The sequence below is a fragment of the Typopeltis vanoorti genome, chromosome 8, assembly GCF_054136105.1.
Source record: "Typopeltis vanoorti isolate ZY-2024b chromosome 8, IOZ_Tvanoo_1.0, whole genome shotgun sequence".
NCBI classification, from domain to species: Eukaryota; Metazoa; Arthropoda; class Arachnida; order Uropygi; family Thelyphonidae; genus Typopeltis; species Typopeltis vanoorti.
Genome location: NC_143556.1, coordinates 129,904,783 through 129,922,678, shown reverse-complemented (window position 1 = coordinate 129,922,678; position 17,896 = coordinate 129,904,783). Strand labels below are relative to the sequence as shown.

Genomic DNA, 17,896 nt, shown 5'->3' with positions numbered 1-17,896 from the left:
TTAATATTTTGGATCAGTCTTATAATTTGAGATCATTCAATTAGGCCATTTAAATTAAATAATAATGATAATAATAATGCAAAAAAAAAAAAAAAAAAAAAATTGGGCACACCAAAATCTCAGTTCAATTGTAATCAGCCTCCATAGCTCCTTGGGTAATGATGATACCTTTGGATGGAAAGATGTGGTTTGAATGCTGTCTAGGAAACGGACCTTAATAAAACATTTTTAACATGAAGGTAAGCAAACCAGTTTTGTAGGGAGGTTGCATGATTTTTTTTTTCCCTTCTTAAACTGGTTTCTTCCCATAAGACATTGGGAGATAGAATACACACACACACACTGGCCAGAAGAATTAAAACCAATTAAAAGACATAATATCTTGTCCTTGGTGTAAAGTTGCTTCAGCCAAATTCCAAACAGCCCAAATGAGTGATGATGCTATACAAAAATATACATTTTTATGATTGTCTGTAATGATTTTATACTTATTAGTATCTTTTCGTGTATATAGGTCCAGTCAGCCCATTACCTAATAAGTTTTAAGGCATTGAGCATATCTGTGAAATTGATTGCTTTTAAAGGTATTTAATTCACTATAACATAAGATGGGTTCACCATTCAAATTATTTAAGTTATTTTTGTTAGTGCAAAGTTGAAACAAGGATATGCTATTGTATATCACACACAAGCAATCATAATAAAACATATGTACTGAGTGTCTTATTTTGTTTATTATTCTTATGGGAATATTGGGTAGCAACTGTGAGAGGTTTTATTTATATATAATCAGATCCTGAAATGCTAGTACTTTTGAGCAGTTATTCAGAAGAAAGACTATGTTAAAAGTTAACATTGATGATAATAATTGACGTTATTATTTTATTTATATTTAATTTTTAAAATTTTTTTTTGTTTTTTTACAATATGGCTTCATTTCATTAGATTAACTCCAAAGATCGGATTTCCTTGGAGCGAAATTAGAAACATATCCTTCAATGACAAAAAGTTTGTCATCAAGCCGATTGACAAGAAAGCACCGGTATGTTTCATGTATGATTATAAATTGTTACCACATTAAAAAAAAAAAAATTCAGTTTAACTTAGAAATGCTATGGAATACTCTAGTTTTGTAGCAATATAGCAGTTATAAAGGAGAACAGTCAAATTATCATAAATTCACAAGAGTTAATTTGGGCTTCTTTATATAATAAAGAATATTTAATGAATAACAATGCATTTAACTACTAGCTTGTGATCCCATTAGGTTTATGGTTAATGGAATTCTAGAGAGAGAGAGAGAGAGAAATGAATACAAGTGTTGACTCAGTACAAAATAGAAACCAGCAAATAAACAATTGCTCTTTCTGCAAAGAGCAATTCAGTCTCTCAGCTGTAGTTTATAAAAATCAAATTTTAGAGAAAGTTATTGTTTCTCTATATTTATTTAGATCATTTGATTAAATTATGTGTCAAACTGCCTACTGATTTACTGGATATCATTCATTCTGTGCTGAAGAACAGATAAGTCAAAGGAAAATTACCTAAAATCTTTTTACTTGTAAATTATAATAGACAGGAAATTATATTCTTTATACAAAGATTTTGCATAAAATATCTTCATGACTAGGCCACTTGTATATAGAGGCTGTTGACTTCATGTTGCTTGCCTTAATATCGCATAATGCAAAGCACATTTCCTTTTGGGTGTGTATGTTGTCATGCATTATGGGAAGAGTCATTACCCAGACTGGTTTCAACCTTTATTGAGGTCTCTTCAGTTGGAGCTAGACCCAGGTAGATACTGAGATTAAATAATGCAGAAGTCAAATTTCTTATGCAACTAGTAAAAGAGCATATATCACCATGTTTTTAAAATATTATGATCAGAGATATTTGTACAAGCTTGTGAAGATACTTCACACACACACACACACACACACACACACACACACACACACACACACACACACACACACACACACACACACACACTTTGTTGACTTATGCTTGGGTATAGGATTGAAATTAGAATATAATTTTCCTGTTATTTCCAAGTATTTAAGAAATAGTGGTGATATACACCATCTTACTACTTGTATTGATTTAATCTCAATATCTTCCTCAGTTTAGTTCCCATTGAAGAGACCTCAATAACACTCTGAACCTGTCTGAGTGGTGACCCTTCCTGTAATGCATATTGATATACAAGTTTGAAAGGAGGTGTACTTGCATTATGGGATGTAAGGCAATATGAAGTCAACAGCCTCTGTAATCAAATGGCCTAGTTGTGGAGATACTTCATGCACAAATTGTTTGTTTGCGATTCAGTATAGGATTAAAACAAGATAATTTCTTGTCTATTATAATTTGCTGAGGAAACTTGTACACCTCCCAGTAAAGAGTTTGCTTGGTCTTCAGTTAGATGGCAATAGTTAGTAAATCAAGTTTTGTTTAGGTTACTGCTGGCTGATAGTGTTTTTCATATTACATTTTGCTATTTGTTTTACAGAGACTTATTTATAGATAGTCTTTGCTAATTCAAATGAAAAAACATTAAAATGTGGGAGATAACTAAAATATAGTTTCTGTGAAAATATACTTAAAGGACCTCTCTAAAGTTGGAAAGATTGAGCTATTCTTGGATAATTGCTCTCAATAAAATATTAATTACTTGCATCCATCTTTAATTTTTAATGCTGGAAGAACATTAGTAGTATATTAGTATTCATTCCCAACTATTATTTCAACTCCTCGTTATTCCTGGAATAAATTGTATTCTCACTGTATATATCAAACTATTAAAATACAGTTCAATCACCATCCCAAACTACTGAGAGGTTCTCATTAAAACAAAGTACAATATTAGGTTAAAAGAAATTTTACTCTAAGCTTCCTCTGAGAAAATGATCCCTGTGGTGTCTACAAGTTTGACCATATACCTTCCTTGTCTAACACATCTCTGTATATAAAGAAAAAGTATTCTGAGTGGGGAGGGATGTAATTCATACATTACATAATTTAATCTATAGCAAGGATGGGCAACCTTTTTAAGTGTGTGTCAAAATTGGCAAATCTTTGAAGCAAAATTTTCTCACATGCCAACCAAAATTTTTGGAGAACATATTTGGTGTCTTTTAAATATTGGGAGAATCTTTTCAAATAATCAAAAATCACACTAGAGAGGTAAAATCAAAGAATATTGTAAGAGTGATTATTGTAAGTCACCTAAGATTGAATGAATGTAAAAATTAGGAATGGAATTTTTACTTAAAAGTCCTTCTACCCTGTTGATAGCATGGATATTTTTTATTTGCCTTTAAGTGTAAACCTAGCTGCCATATACAACCACAATTTAAAGATGCAATTTTTAACATCAGCAAAAGAGTAAACAATAATTCTGAATTTTTTTTTATTTTATGTTTTTTTATAAAGATCAATCAGATATAAATTTTTTCATGTTTTTCCAATTTATTACAGTGTACAATCTCATAACTTTAACTTTTACTTAACTAAAGCACAATAAAATAAAATTAAAGATATTCTTTTATTAATTCTTAATCCCTTACGAGTAATACATAAAAATTACAGATAAAATATTATTTTACCTACATAATATATTAAACAGAAGTTAATCTTTACCATTTTTTAGAAAACATCGAATCAAAACTAGAAAAAGAAAAATAGTAGACGTGTTATTTATTTAGCATCAATGAGACTTCTGCTGCTGCACCGATGACAGATAATTTATATCAGGTTTATGTTTTGTAACCTTTAGAGATATGCATGTGCTACTAGTTTCATCTGTAAGACTACTCCTATTACGAGACTTAACAAAGTTCATCGCTGAGACCAATGATTCACAAGAATATGTAGATGCAAAAATGGATGTTGCAAGAATTTTTAAATGTACAAAGTTTCTGGAATAGTATTTCAAGTCTTGAGTAACTTTGTTAGTGACTCCCGTCTATAATCGCTCCTTATCAATATTTTCCAAGTCAACTCTAAGGTCAACAGATTTCTGCCTCCAAATTGATGGACGATTTTGATCCATGATAACATCGGCAAGTTTAATTCATCTAGTTTTATGGTGTCTGGAAACTTAATGAATTTTGCAGTCTCTTCTAATTCTCTGAACAAATCATAGAGAGAATTGCTCAATAGTTGACACAATGAGGTTTAAAAATAGCTTTTGAAGACATTGGTGGTCTGTTTTATTATCCTTTTAGATATCCTTGATGTATTTCTTTAGGTTTGGAAAATATCTAAATATCTCTCTGTCTACATCCCTCTTAAAAACTCCTAGTTTCATTTCAAATGCCTTTGTCATCAAACATAACATCAAGAGTCTTACCAGAGCCCTGTAGTTTAAGGTTCACGTCATTAAATCTTCCCAAAAATATGCAAAAAAACATCAGTTTACAAACCCACATGATGTCATACATTTCTTTATAAGACATTTGTTGATTAGTCAAAAAAAGATTTATCTCGTCCAGTTATTCAACAAATCATTTCATAACAAGACCTCGACTAAGCCAACGGACATTATTGTACATTATTAGTCCTTTATACACCGAATCCACTTCATTCAATAGATTCTGAAATTGTCTTTTATTTAAAGAAAGTGCAGAAATGTAATTAACAACCTTGGTTACTGTTTGCATCACTTCTTGAAGTTCCTTTAGGCTAGCTTTTGCACATAGTCTCCTTGTGTATGATGCATTGAAACCTATCTGTGGATGACCAACATGTTTTGCAAACAAATTTACAAATCCTGCTTCCTTACCAGTAATGCTGGGTGCACAATCTGTTGTGACGGGTACCACTTTTGAAATATCAATTTGCTAAATAGATAATTCATTCATATCTGCTTTACATATTCAACTCCAATGGTAAACTCAGGTAGTGATACGAGGTTAATCATCTCTTTGCATGCTTCATCAGCCCTAAAAAATCAAGAAAAGATTGCTAGCATAGCTGATGTAATGTCTGTGCTGTCATCAACACAAATAGAAAAGAACTTAGATGAAGCCAAATCTTTTGTATTAACAAAAGATTTGCTGTATTCCTTTCCAACTTCTTTATTCTATCCTTAACTGTGTTTTTTACTCGCAGACAAATCCTTAATGCGCTGAATAATTTTTACCTTTTCTGAAAGATTGTCAAAAAGGAAAGGAGCACATTCTAGCCATGCTTCTTTAATATACTCCCCATCGCTAAGTGGTTTTCCATGTTGGACAATAACTTTTGAAACCTCAAAACTAGCAGTAACTAAGTTCGAACTAGTCCTACCTGAAATAAATTTCATCCAAGTATCAGACTAAATTAAATATACCAAGAAATAATCCTTTATCCAAGTGTAAGCAAACAAAGTTAGCATCTGAAATATAATCAGGACTGGGGCAACTCGTATTATAGAAGCTATTAACTTCACATCATTTGCCTTAGTATCCCATAATGCAAAGCACATATCCTTACGGGTATGTATAATGCTATGCATTAAGGTCATAGCTTCTATATACAAGTTGCCCAAGTCCAGATTGTATATTTTGGGCACAAACTTTGTTTGCTTACACTTGGATAAAGGATTAAGCCAAGTATATAATTTCTTGGTATCTTTAACTTATAGTATAACCAGGTGAAAAATCTTCCAACAACCTTTCTCTAATCCAGAATAATTCAATAATAAGGTGTGACACCTTTTGGCAACTCGTATATGAACATATGACTTTTGCATTACTTCGACCTTCGTATCACCTCTGGGTCTGGCTCCCACTGATGAGACCTCAATAAACGTTGAAACCAGTCTGGGTAGTGACCCTTCCCATAATGTATAGCATTATACATACCTGTAAGGATATGTGCTTTGCATTATGGGATACTAACGTAATTGATGTGAAGTCATTAGCATCTATATACAAGTTGTCCCAGTCCTGATTATATTTCAGGCTCAAACTTTGTTTGCTTACATTTGGATAAAGGATAAACCAAGTATATAATTTCTTGGTATCTTTAATTTATCATATAACCAAGTGGAAAAACTTCCAAAGTATCAAACTGTATTTTTTTTTATCTTACTCAGTTCATGAGAAAGTAATTCTCTTTGTTATTACTTTTATTATTGCTTGAACAGTTTCAAGATGTCTCTTCCTTCCTACAAACAGTTGATTCAGAACATAAAATGTATAATGCTTTATTATCTTTCTTAATCATACCAAATTTTTCAGTCCAGTATTCTTTAAATTTGCTAATTATCCTCTTCATTTGAATGTCTGTTTCTTTGCTGGTAATTGTGATTTATGTAAAGGGCAGGAAGCAAATAAAAATATATGATAATGGTGTGTGTGTGTGTATATGTGTGTGTGTGTATATATATATATATACCGGTTATATGTGTGTGTGTGTGTGTATATATATATATATATATATATATATATATATATTAAGAGCCTGTGTAGCTCAGTGGATGTGGCGTTTGCACACCACCGCGCTAGGCCGCACGAAGGAAGTCTTGGTTTCGAGTCTAGTCGGCGACTAGAGGAAATTTTTCTAAGCCTTTTTTCGACCGGTTCCCGAGTTAGTCGATCTCTGGCACGGGCAAGCAGGTTTTTCCTCCCGGAAACTCGGGTTTTTCGTCCTGTAAACTCAAGAAAATCGACCGTAGAACCCACATTATTTCAGACATTAAATATATTGTGTTAGGGTTAGAGACCACGAGATGGCGGCACATTTGAGCCGTCTCTCTTCACTGCGTACCGCTTCATTAGTGATAGCCTTGGGCCATCTGTCTCTGATTGGGTACCAGTGGAGATTGAACTGCCCACTCAGTCTCCAAAAGTTAGATAGGGCTAAATGGCCTCGCCTACTCCCGTATATACGGGAATAAAAAAGGCGTTAGCTGATTTTTTTTTTTTTTTTTTTTTTATATATATATATATATACAGTCATACCCCGACTTAGGTGAATCTGGAGTTACGCGGTTTCATATATGTATGTATTCCTGTCCCGATTCACGCCTCACCACTAGTTGTATCTTTCCGGCGCTGTCCCCATTCGGCAGTGTCGCACATGCTGTGAACAAGCACTGACGTGTTTCGTGCAGTCTCCATTTATACATGATTTTTATAGTCTACAAACCTTGCGATTGTGTAATGTTATGTTCTTGATAAAAATTTTATCACATAAAAAATAATAATGTCGTCGAAAGGAAGCAAGTTCGATTCTTCTACAGCTAGCAAGAAAAGAAAAACATTGACTTTGGAAACAAAACTCAAAGCAGAATGAAAATTTGTGAGCTAGCAAAGAAGTTTGATCTACAGGAATCCACAGTAAGAAAAATCATAAAAGATAGTTTTACAGATTTTGGAGGAGATGGATTCTAACAAAGAATGAATTATAGCCATAAGGTAAGGAATAAAAAAATCATTAGCTTGCTATGAAGAAATTTTGCGTGACAAGAAAAACTCTTTATGCCATCAGATGAATCTATTAGATATTATGAAACCATTGACATTGAAATAACTTTCTTTTTTTTTTTATGTACGAAAAACTACAATTATGATTATATTTCTTAAAAAATATAGGTGTTTTTGTAAACCTTTGGTCCCAATTAACTAATATTTTGTATGTTTGTATGCAAAATTATACCCGAGTTACGCGAATTCGACTTGCGCGCTTTTTGTTGGTCCCACCTTCTGCGTAACTTCGGCGTATCACTATATATATTTTTAAAAAGAATTAAATGACTTAAACTGAGAGAAAAGGAAAAAAGGTTTATTATTATCACACAACTAGTTTCAGCTTTTGACAGCCTTCGTCAGGTGCACATTGTAAACGAAATAACCATTAAACTTGGAAGAAACAACTGTAAACATCACGGAAAGTAAATGTACATATTTAACTTTAAAACATTGCAGTCAACGTATTCAAAGCTGTTCTCTCGGTGGCTACATTGTTAGACATGTGCGTGCGTATAACATCTCGTGAGTGTCTATATTTGATCATAGCAGAATGGCAGTCTGAAAGGTTGTTGTTTAGATGTATAGGGTTGAGGATGATTTCCCTAGATTCTATAATCTTTCTCTCCAATTCGTCATGGTGATGGAAAATGTTGTTAGATTTGTCCCAAAGGATTGTATTGCTATGGTTTTCTACATCAGAATTGGCCAAAAATAGAACATGGCTAGATAAAGCACTGGCATGTGTTCTCTTGTAATCGATGTCTCTCTTGTGCTCCTCAATATGTAAGTCAACTGACTTATCTGTTTGGCCAAAGTAAGGAATGTCGCAATCACACCAGATCTGTATAACACTGGGATATTTAAGATTATGATGACTATGTTTTGGATGGCTTACTAGAGAACAGATTTTTGGAAGTGGAGTAAATAAAGTTCTTATGTTGTATTTTTTTGAGAGCCTTGGCTAATTTTGGAGAAACAGAGCTTATGTATGGTATATAGAGATATTGCCTTTTACATTATTCATCTCTTCATTATGGTGACAAGGAGGACTAAAGAGGAATTTTTTTAGCAATTTTTTGAGCATATCCATTTAGTCTGAAAGTAGATCTAAGAAAATTGATTTCTTTACGAAGTTCAATCGGGTCATCAAGAAGAGAGCGAGCTCTATGTCCCAAAGTAGAAATTATTCCAAATTTCTGAGGAGGATAATGATGGGATTGACTATGGAGATATCTATTGGTGTGGGTAGGTTTCCTGTAGATAGAGATTTTTAGTTTTCCTGAAGAACGGGTGAGGAAAAATCTTAGCCTTACTTACTCATACATCAAGTCTCATCATCATCAAATTCCTGCCATGTACCCACAAGGGGAGTACAGGATATGATAGTACTACGTGAAAAAATTATATCATTACTAACTTCCTATCTACAATTTTCCTCCAAATCAGTCTGTTACTTGTCAAGACTCCAACGTTATCACATCTTATATTTCTATCGTCTAAGGCACTTTGTGCCGTATCAATCCACCTATATCTTGGTCTTCCTCTGGGTCGTTTTGCTGCCAACCTGGCAGAGAACACTTGTTTTGCTAATCTTTCCTCGCCCATTCTGTTTAGGTGACCATACCACCTGAGATTAGCTCTGCTAACGCATTCCTGGATGCTGACAATATCAAGTTCTTTCCTAATATTCTCATTTTTAATATGATATTGCCATTGATGGCATCTGTTCATGCCTATAATCTTTCTCAGGACTCTCATATCTGCGGTCTCTAGTCTTTGGTCAAGTGTTTTACTACTGACCCAGCTCTCAGATCCATAAGTTAAAACTGGTTTGAACACTGTCTTGTATACAGCTAATTTTGTGTTCCGACTAATTTCTCTCTTATTCCATATGAATTTATTCAATTGACTTCCCACCATATACCGGCTTTGCTGATTCTGTTGTCTATTTCTATATTTAATTTACCATCTTCAGTAAAAATCGTGCCTAAGTAGCTGAAATGTTTTACTTGTTCCACAGGTTCTCCGTTCACAACACAGTTCACATTTTCAATGATTCTGCTTATTTTCATTGTCTGTGTCTTTTTATTGCTGACCTTCATACCATATCTATTACAACAGCTATTCAATTTAGTCAGAGAATCTTGCAGACTTGTAACGGATTTATTTAGAAGTATAACATCATCTGCATAAAGCAAAGAGCTGACATTAATATCTCCAATTTTGATATCATGTGTAATACCACTTTCCTTCATAATGTGATCCATATAGATAATGAATAACAGAGGGGATAACGTACATCCTTGTCTCACACCAGATTTAACATTAAACCATCTTCCTGTACTTCCTTCAATTCTTACTGCTGACTTACAACTCAAATAAAGACTAAGTATTGCTTAATATGATGCCCCATTGACACCATATACCTGCAACGTATTGAATAGCTTCTCTCTTGGCACCTTATCATATGCCTTTTCCAAATCGACAAAACTTAAATACAGATCTTTGTTATATTCCCATGATTTCTCGACTATTTGTCGTAAAGTGAAGATCTGATCCTGACAGCCTCTGGTTAGCCTGAATCCAGCTTGTTCTTCACCAAGCTTTTCTTCCACAATTCTTCTCAACCGTTTCTTAAGTATACTTGCATAGATCTTGCCAGGAACACTCAGTAGGGAAATACCTCTGTAATTCTCACATTCAGTTTTATTTCCTTTTTTATATATGGGTACTATGAGAGCTCTACTCCAATCATCAGGAATTCATCCTTCTGTCCAGGCTTTCTGAACTATGCAGTGCAGCCACTGTAAGACTCTTATACCACCATACTTCAGCATTTCTGGTCGAATATCATCTACTCCAGCTGCCTTTCCACATTTCAAGCCTTTGATGGCTTTTTCTACTTCAAGTATGGATATGTATTCCTGACTGCATGCCTGGTCAGTGTTTTTTTAACACTGTGCTGTCATCAATGCTTGTTTCATTTAGCAGTTTTTCAAAGTAATTACTCCATACATCAAGGATATCTTTTTCTCCAGTTTTCATGTCACCTTTATCATCTCTAACTCCTTTTACAGCACTCTTTTCTCCATTCCTAAGCTTCTTCAACAACCTCCAGAATATTTTGCCACCTTCTTGATATTTATTTTTTATATTCTTGCCAAAGGCCTCCCATGACTTTTGTTTAGCTAGTTTTACACGGTATTTAGCATTCTTGCATTTGTCTCTATATTCTCTAAGAGCACAAGCTGACTTATTTGCCAGGAACTTTTGATATGCTTTCTTCTTTTCCTTCACTGCCTCTTTAACTTTCTGTGTCCACCAGGGAGTTCTGATTTTTTTATCTTTGCACACAACCTCACCACATGCCTCTCTGGCAGAATCAATCAATGTTTCCTTCAGAGTTTGCCACTGAATCTCCAAGGTTTGATTCCTGTTCTCAAACTCTTTCATTTTCTTTTCAATAATATTTCTGTATTTTAGTCTACAGTTTACATCTGAGAGCTGCTCAACTTTTATTCGCTTTAAAACTTTCTTACATGTTATTCTTTTCAATATGAAATTCAATTTTATCCTGCTCAAGACTAAATAGTGATCACTTCCAATTTCAAATCCTCTGTACACTCTGGTGTCCTGCACCAGGGAGAAAACATCACTATCAACAATAACATAGTCAATGAGACTTTTCTTATTCCTAGCCTCTTCTCTCCATGTGAATTTGTGCACATTTTTATGTTGGAACATGGTGTTAGTAATAACCAGTCCATGTCCTGAGCAGAAATCCAACAGATATTTGCCATTATTATTAGCTTTGCTCTTTTCTCCAAATTTTCCCAAACTATTTTTGTATGTCTCACAATCATTTCCTTCTCTGCTATTTAGATCCCCAAGAAGGACCAACTTTTCCTTTTTCATTGTGTCAGTTGCTTTTTCTAAAGCCTCAAAAAATTCCTCCACTTCTACCTTAGTAGAACCTTCTGTGGGACCATAGGCACAAATAAGTCTCGTTGTCCAGTTTCCCATTCTCGTATTTGCTCACATTACTCTACTTGAGACTGACTGCCATTCAAGAACATTAGCCTCGTATTTTGTGTTGAATACTATGGCTACTCCTTCTTTTCCTTGATTGTCATTACCTGAATATAACATTTTCTATTTATTGCTCAGAAAGATCTCACCAGTTTTGGTCTTTTTTGTTTCAATCACCCCTATTATGTCGATCTGGTACTTATCTAATTCCTCAGCTAGCTCCATTTCTTTGCTATTCAGGCTTCTTACGTTGATAGTACCGATCTTTAACTCTGGTGATGTTGAGTTGGGATTTGTTTTCAGATTTGTTCCAGCAGCTGACTTTGCGCTGTTTGCCCTGGTTCTCTGGCGAAAACAACGGGGGCCTTGTTTAACTGGGTGACGCCCCAGCCGGCATGAAATTTTGTCATGTTGTACCATCATTTTTTATTTTGGTTTATCCAATAAGAATACAGTTTGGTCAGCTAAATCCCAAATTGCCAGCCCATCCTCGTTCGTTCAGTATCAAAGTAGATACCCAACTGGGTGCACCACGAGAAGGTGAGGATTGGACATTAGGTCAGAAGCCCTGGTCGGTTCTCCGCATTCCTTTAAAGGCTATGTAGAGGTCTCCTCTCAGTTATACAGCTTTGACCCTTAAGCACCCCTACATCAAGTCTGGATATTTTAAATTTCAGGATACCATCTATAAACAAAATCATGGCCCTGCTATGAGTAATCCTTTATCTCCTGTACTTGCCAACATTTATTCTTGAAGATTTGGAAGTTTAAGCTATCTCTTCATATCCCTTAAAACCAAGAATTTGGAAACGTTATGTTGACAACATTTTCCTTATTTGGAGCCATGGCTGTGATTTTCTCCTGGATTTCCTTGAACATCTCAATGGTCAACACCCAAGTATCAAATTTACGGCTGAGTTTGAAGCTAATGGTTCCCTGCCTTTTTTAGACGTCAAACTGACCCGTTCTTCAGGAAAACTAAAAATCTCGAACTACAGGAAACCTATCCACACCAATAGATATCTCCATAGTCAATCCCATCATTATCCTCAGAAATTTGGAATAATTTCTACTTTGGGACATAGAGCTCGCTCTCTTCTTGATGACCTGATTGAACTTCATAAAGAAATCAATTTTCTTAGATCTATTTTCAGACTAAATGGATATATGCTCAAAAAATTACTAAAAAATTCCTATTTAATCCTCCTAGTCACCATAATGAAGAGATGAATAATGTAAAAGGTAATATCTCTATACAATACATAAGCTAATTTCTCCCAAATTAGCCAAGTTTCTCAAAAAATACAACATAAGAACTTTATTTGCTCCACTTCCAAAAATCTGTTCTCTAGTAAGCTATCCAACACTTAGTCATCATAATCTTAAATATCCCGGTGTTTATCAGATCTGGTGTAATTGCGACATTCCTTACTTTGGCCAAACAGATAAGGCAGTTGAGTTACGCATTGAGGATGACAAGAGAGACATCAATTACAAGAGAACACCTACCAGTGCTTTATCTAGCCATGTTCTATTTTCGGCCAGTTCTGATGTAGAAAACCATATCCATACAATCCTTTGGCACAAATCTAACATTTTCCGTTGCCATGATGAATTGGAGAGAAAGATTATAGAATCTAGGGAAATCATCCTCAACCCTGCACATCTAAACAACAAACTAAGCTGCAACCTTTCAGACTGTCATTCTGCTGTGATCAAATACTGGCGTTCACGAGATGCTATACACACGCACATGTCTAACAGTGTAGCCACCGAGAGAACAGCTTTTAATACGTTGACTGCAACGTTTTAAAGCTGAATATGTACATTTACTTTCCATGATGTTTACAATTGTTTCTTCAATGTTTAATGGTTATTTCTTTTATAATGTGCACCTGACGAAGGCTGTCAAAAGCTGAAACTAGTTGTGTGATAATAATAAACCTTTTTTCCTTTTCTTTCGGTTTAAGTCATTCAGTTCTTTTTAAAAATATGCATAACAACCAAGTAAATCAATCTCCATACGTGTATGTGTGTGTGTATATGTATATATATATACGTATATTTCTATTCATATTTATGCTTAATATATAGCATAAATATGAATAGAAAAAAGGAGGATGAAAGAAGGGAATAAATGTAAAAAGTAAATTACAACTGAATGACCAAATTTGTGCAACCACAAGGTACATGCAAAATATAATTGCTTTCTTCATCCAACTTCAATGAAAATGAATCCAGGGGTGTAAAAATGTGGACAGATGTATGGACACTGACAAAAATTATATTTTGGACTCAGAAAATCTCATCGTAATCTTGCTCTGCATACACCTACCAAGTTTAAGATCAAAATCGCAGACCAAATATTAGTACAATTATAAGCCTACCTACCTCTACACACTTGCAAATGAAAGATAACGGTAAACATGCCATCTAATCACGTGCAGATAACACTTCATAATCCTGAATATTATCAATATTCAGGATTATCAATTAACAATAACTTATGTTTATGGCATTGTAAAGAAAATATGCATTTATAACTAATAAATTAAACATATTGACAATAAATACTTCCAATCCATATTTTAATGACTTGATTTGATTTAATTAAATCCAAATCCACATATATACACACTTTAGAAAACTGATAAATTCTTTACAAAACACAAACAAATATATAAAATGTTGGTAAAGGAGTCATGGCATGTCTAGCTGCCTGGCAAATAAACTGAATGGGGCAAAACTTGTACATCAGTATATCACGGAGATAGATGATTTCGAAATATGATTTTTTTTTTTCATTTTCTTATCATTTATTATTACTAAAATAATTGATAGTGTTTGTTTCTTTATTGCATTTTTATTTGGTGTCATTCTACTTGATATAATTGTATTATATAAAATATTAAATAAAATTGTATTGTATTATAAGTTAAAATATGCAATTCAGCGAAGATGTTAGATACTTATTTAAATTAAGGGGATAAAAATCCCTTATTATTTTACAGCCAGTATGCGAAACTCTAAGATCGAAAACTACGATCTAAGAGTTTCATGCCGACGAACTATCGGCGAATCCAAGCGTAGGTGATCACTTGGTATTACTACACCAAGGCAACTCGAAGCAAAGGTGGAGCAAGCTCCCTCACTATCCTTGATATTTTCTCATAATGTAAAAACACACAGCTCCTAGGAGATGTAATACTGCTTTACATTATGAGGAGAGGTCACTACCCAGACTGGTTTCAACCTTTTTTGAGGTCTCGTCAGTGAGTAGCTAGACCTGAATGATATCAAAGTTTAAGTGAAAAGAACTTGCATACCTTCACTATACGAATACCAGAAAGATGTGCCCAAATATTATATTATAACTAAGATGAAAAGCCAAACGGCTATTTTTCTGGCGAAGTTAATTAAATTAAGGGGATAAAAATCCCTTATTATTTTACAGCCAGTATGCGAAACTCTAAGATGGAAAACTACGATCTAAGAGTTTCATGCCGACGAACTATCGGCGAATCCAAGTGTAACTTTGCCAGAAAAATAGCTGTTTGGCTTTTCATCTTAGATATAATATAATATAATATATGGGCACATCTTTCTGGCATTTGTATAGTGAAGGTATGCAAGTTCTTTTCACTTAAACTTTGATATCATCCAGGTCTAGCTACTCACTGATGAGACCTCAAAAAAGGTTGAAACTGGTCTGGGTAGTGACCTCTCCTCATGTAAAGCAGTATTACATCTCCTAGAAGCTGTGTGTTTTTACATTATGAGAAAATATCAAGGGTAGTGAGAGATCTTGCTCCACCTTTGCTTCGAGTTGCCTTGGTGTGGTACTACCAGGTGGTCGCTTACTCTTGGATTCGCCTATAGTTCGTCGGCTTGATGACTTGAGGAATCTTTATCTGGCCTCTTTCGACTAAAGGTGGGTTAGCTGGTCTCATGGATTTAGAAAGGTTTTTTCACTTGGAAACTTGGGGTTTTTTTGTCCCTCAGAACAGGCAAATTGGCCTCTTGAACACATGGATCTACAGTCATAAATACCAACCTCCCCCCACCCCATGAGTGGAATGGCCTGGTCAGAAAGACTTGGGTTTGATTCATATCCATGATGTGAGGAACCTTTATCTGGTCTCTTTCAACTAAAGGTGAGTTAGCCGGTTTTGTATTAGGATAGAGGGTTTTTCACATGGTAACTCAGGATTTTCGTCCCTCTGAACAGTAAAACCATCCTCTTAAATATATGCAGACCTACAGTCATAAACACATAATAAATATGAGTAGAAATATTCATATCCAAGGGGGCCAAACCTGCCCTGATGGATGGGGGAGAAAAGGAAGGAAAACTCCATAAGAATAAATAAAAAGTTAATCTATACAGAATGTCATTCACATCTCAAGAGAAACTCTTAACTGAACTATTTGGCTATCCAGTATAGCAACTTTCCTCTGTACTTCATTGTATAGAAGCTTATGACACTTGCAACATGATGATCCAAACTTTCTGTAAATTTAATCCAATCAAGACCATTATGTTCTGAGATATAGATTCATCTTTGTTACAAAGTTTGATTCCTTTATATTTTTATGAAATTTTTAGCATGACTGAATATCAACTTCTTGAATATTGGCTAAGCCACTTTGCCTATGCCAGGAAGTAAATCATTGACAAGAACATATGATAATCAGTCACATGTGCTAGATTAGCCAGTAATGAGCTAGTGACACATGCAGAATAGTCTTTCCTGATTAACTCAGCTCATCTTCTTGAGTCCCCCTTTCTTACCAAAGGGACTTTGGCAATATCATTAAGCAATCCCACTGTCAAGACACTTTCTTAGTTGGACAAAATGCCAAATAACCTACTGGGTAATAGATTGCTTCTTTACTAGTAATGATGGTAATCACCTGCATTGTCTAATAAAACACCACCACTGCAGGGCCTGAAGCGACTGATGTTTGGATCTCAGAACAGGGATTCTGGCTTCTGTCATTAACTTCCATTGTGAGTGATATCTTTCAAGGGCATTCCAAACATTCTGTGGAGATCCAGTCTCTTCCCATCTGGAAGGGTGCATCAATAAATTCTGCAGGCTAGTAGCTAGGTGGTGTTGTATGGAGACAAGCCTTATAATAATGTGTTTAGAAGGCTTCCCTGATCAGCTGATACATAATCATTATGTCAGAAGGGAGACAATGTAACAGTATGTGTAGGAGGAGGAGGGAGCACTGCTAAGGCCATGTTATGACATGGAGACTGTACAGAGAGCAGTTAGAGTCTCCATGCCATAAATGCTCTCTGTACCAGACATTTCTAAGAATGTAACTTACCTCAGGAAATTTTTAAATAAAATTTAATTAAAAAAAAATTGCATTGCACCACTTATATGGTGTGTGCTACAGACATCCAACAAATTCCTAGTATGTAGATATGCATAGAATATTATGATAGTAATACATGGAACAGTTACATCATTACTTCCTATGAACGGTTTCTCTCCAAATTAATCTTATCTGTCAGGACACCAATATTATCAAAAGTTACATTTTGATTTAAGTCACTTCTTACTGTATCAATCCAAGCTTTAGTCTTCCTCTGGGTCTTTTTCCTTATCCTTGTAATTTAAAAAAAAAAAAAAAAAAAAAACTGCTTAATCCTGTGAGGAAAAAGAGTTGATTACATATCCAATTCAACAATCTTATCCTCATCATAAGCATTAATGATATACAACATATCAATGAAAACTTGATGTTATTTCTCAGTGAATTTTAACTGGCATTTTCGGCTGCTACTGTCCACATTAGCTATCAATGTTCTGCATGATTACATCCATAAGAAAGGCAGTGGCAGTCTGTGCATTTATTACTTCTGACATACCACACTAAAATCTTTGAAGCCCTTCATTGTGATCTACTTGGGTTTCAAATTTCCTTGCAACTCTTTGTTGCTTTCATTTGTTGCCTTTACTATTATTCCAATTCTGACAATTACTTTGACCTCTTAATTATTTACTGTTAAGGTTAACTTTTTTACAATCTAATTACCCAAATTATGAGATCTTCCTTGGAGACCTCAGTGTTCATAATCCAAATTGTCTTACATCTCTAAGTTAACATGTCAAGCTAGAAAAGATGCAAAGTATTTGAAGTTATTAATGATTTTTACACATTTTGTATATCCAAGAAAACTGGACAATCTTTTTTTCCCAACACTAAGAAAGCTTCCTTAACATGTTCATGTCAGGTAGTATCTGCATGTGTGTAAACAGCTAACAGGAACTAACTTCAGTGTATGTATCCTTTATTAGGTAGTCACATTTTCATGTTTATGATTTCATGTGATATATTATGATTTCACGTTTTTTTTTTTTTTTTTTTTTTTTTTTTTTTTGCTTTACATA

The 17,896-nt window shown here is 34.4% G+C and overlaps 1 protein-coding gene across 2 annotated transcripts in view; it reads left to right on the top strand.

Moving 5' to 3' along the window:
* LOC150104351 (moesin/ezrin/radixin homolog 1-like) overlaps nt 1-17,896 on the top strand; it is a 341,827-nt gene that overhangs the window by 211,164 nt on the left and 112,767 nt on the right. For both annotated transcript variants that reach the window (XM_090396937.1, XM_090396936.1), the window contains one exon: nt 946-1,042. In XM_090396937.1, the coding sequence (XP_090253063.1) occupies nt 946-1,042 (97 nt within the window). The remainder of the gene's footprint in view (nt 1-945; nt 1,043-17,896) is intronic.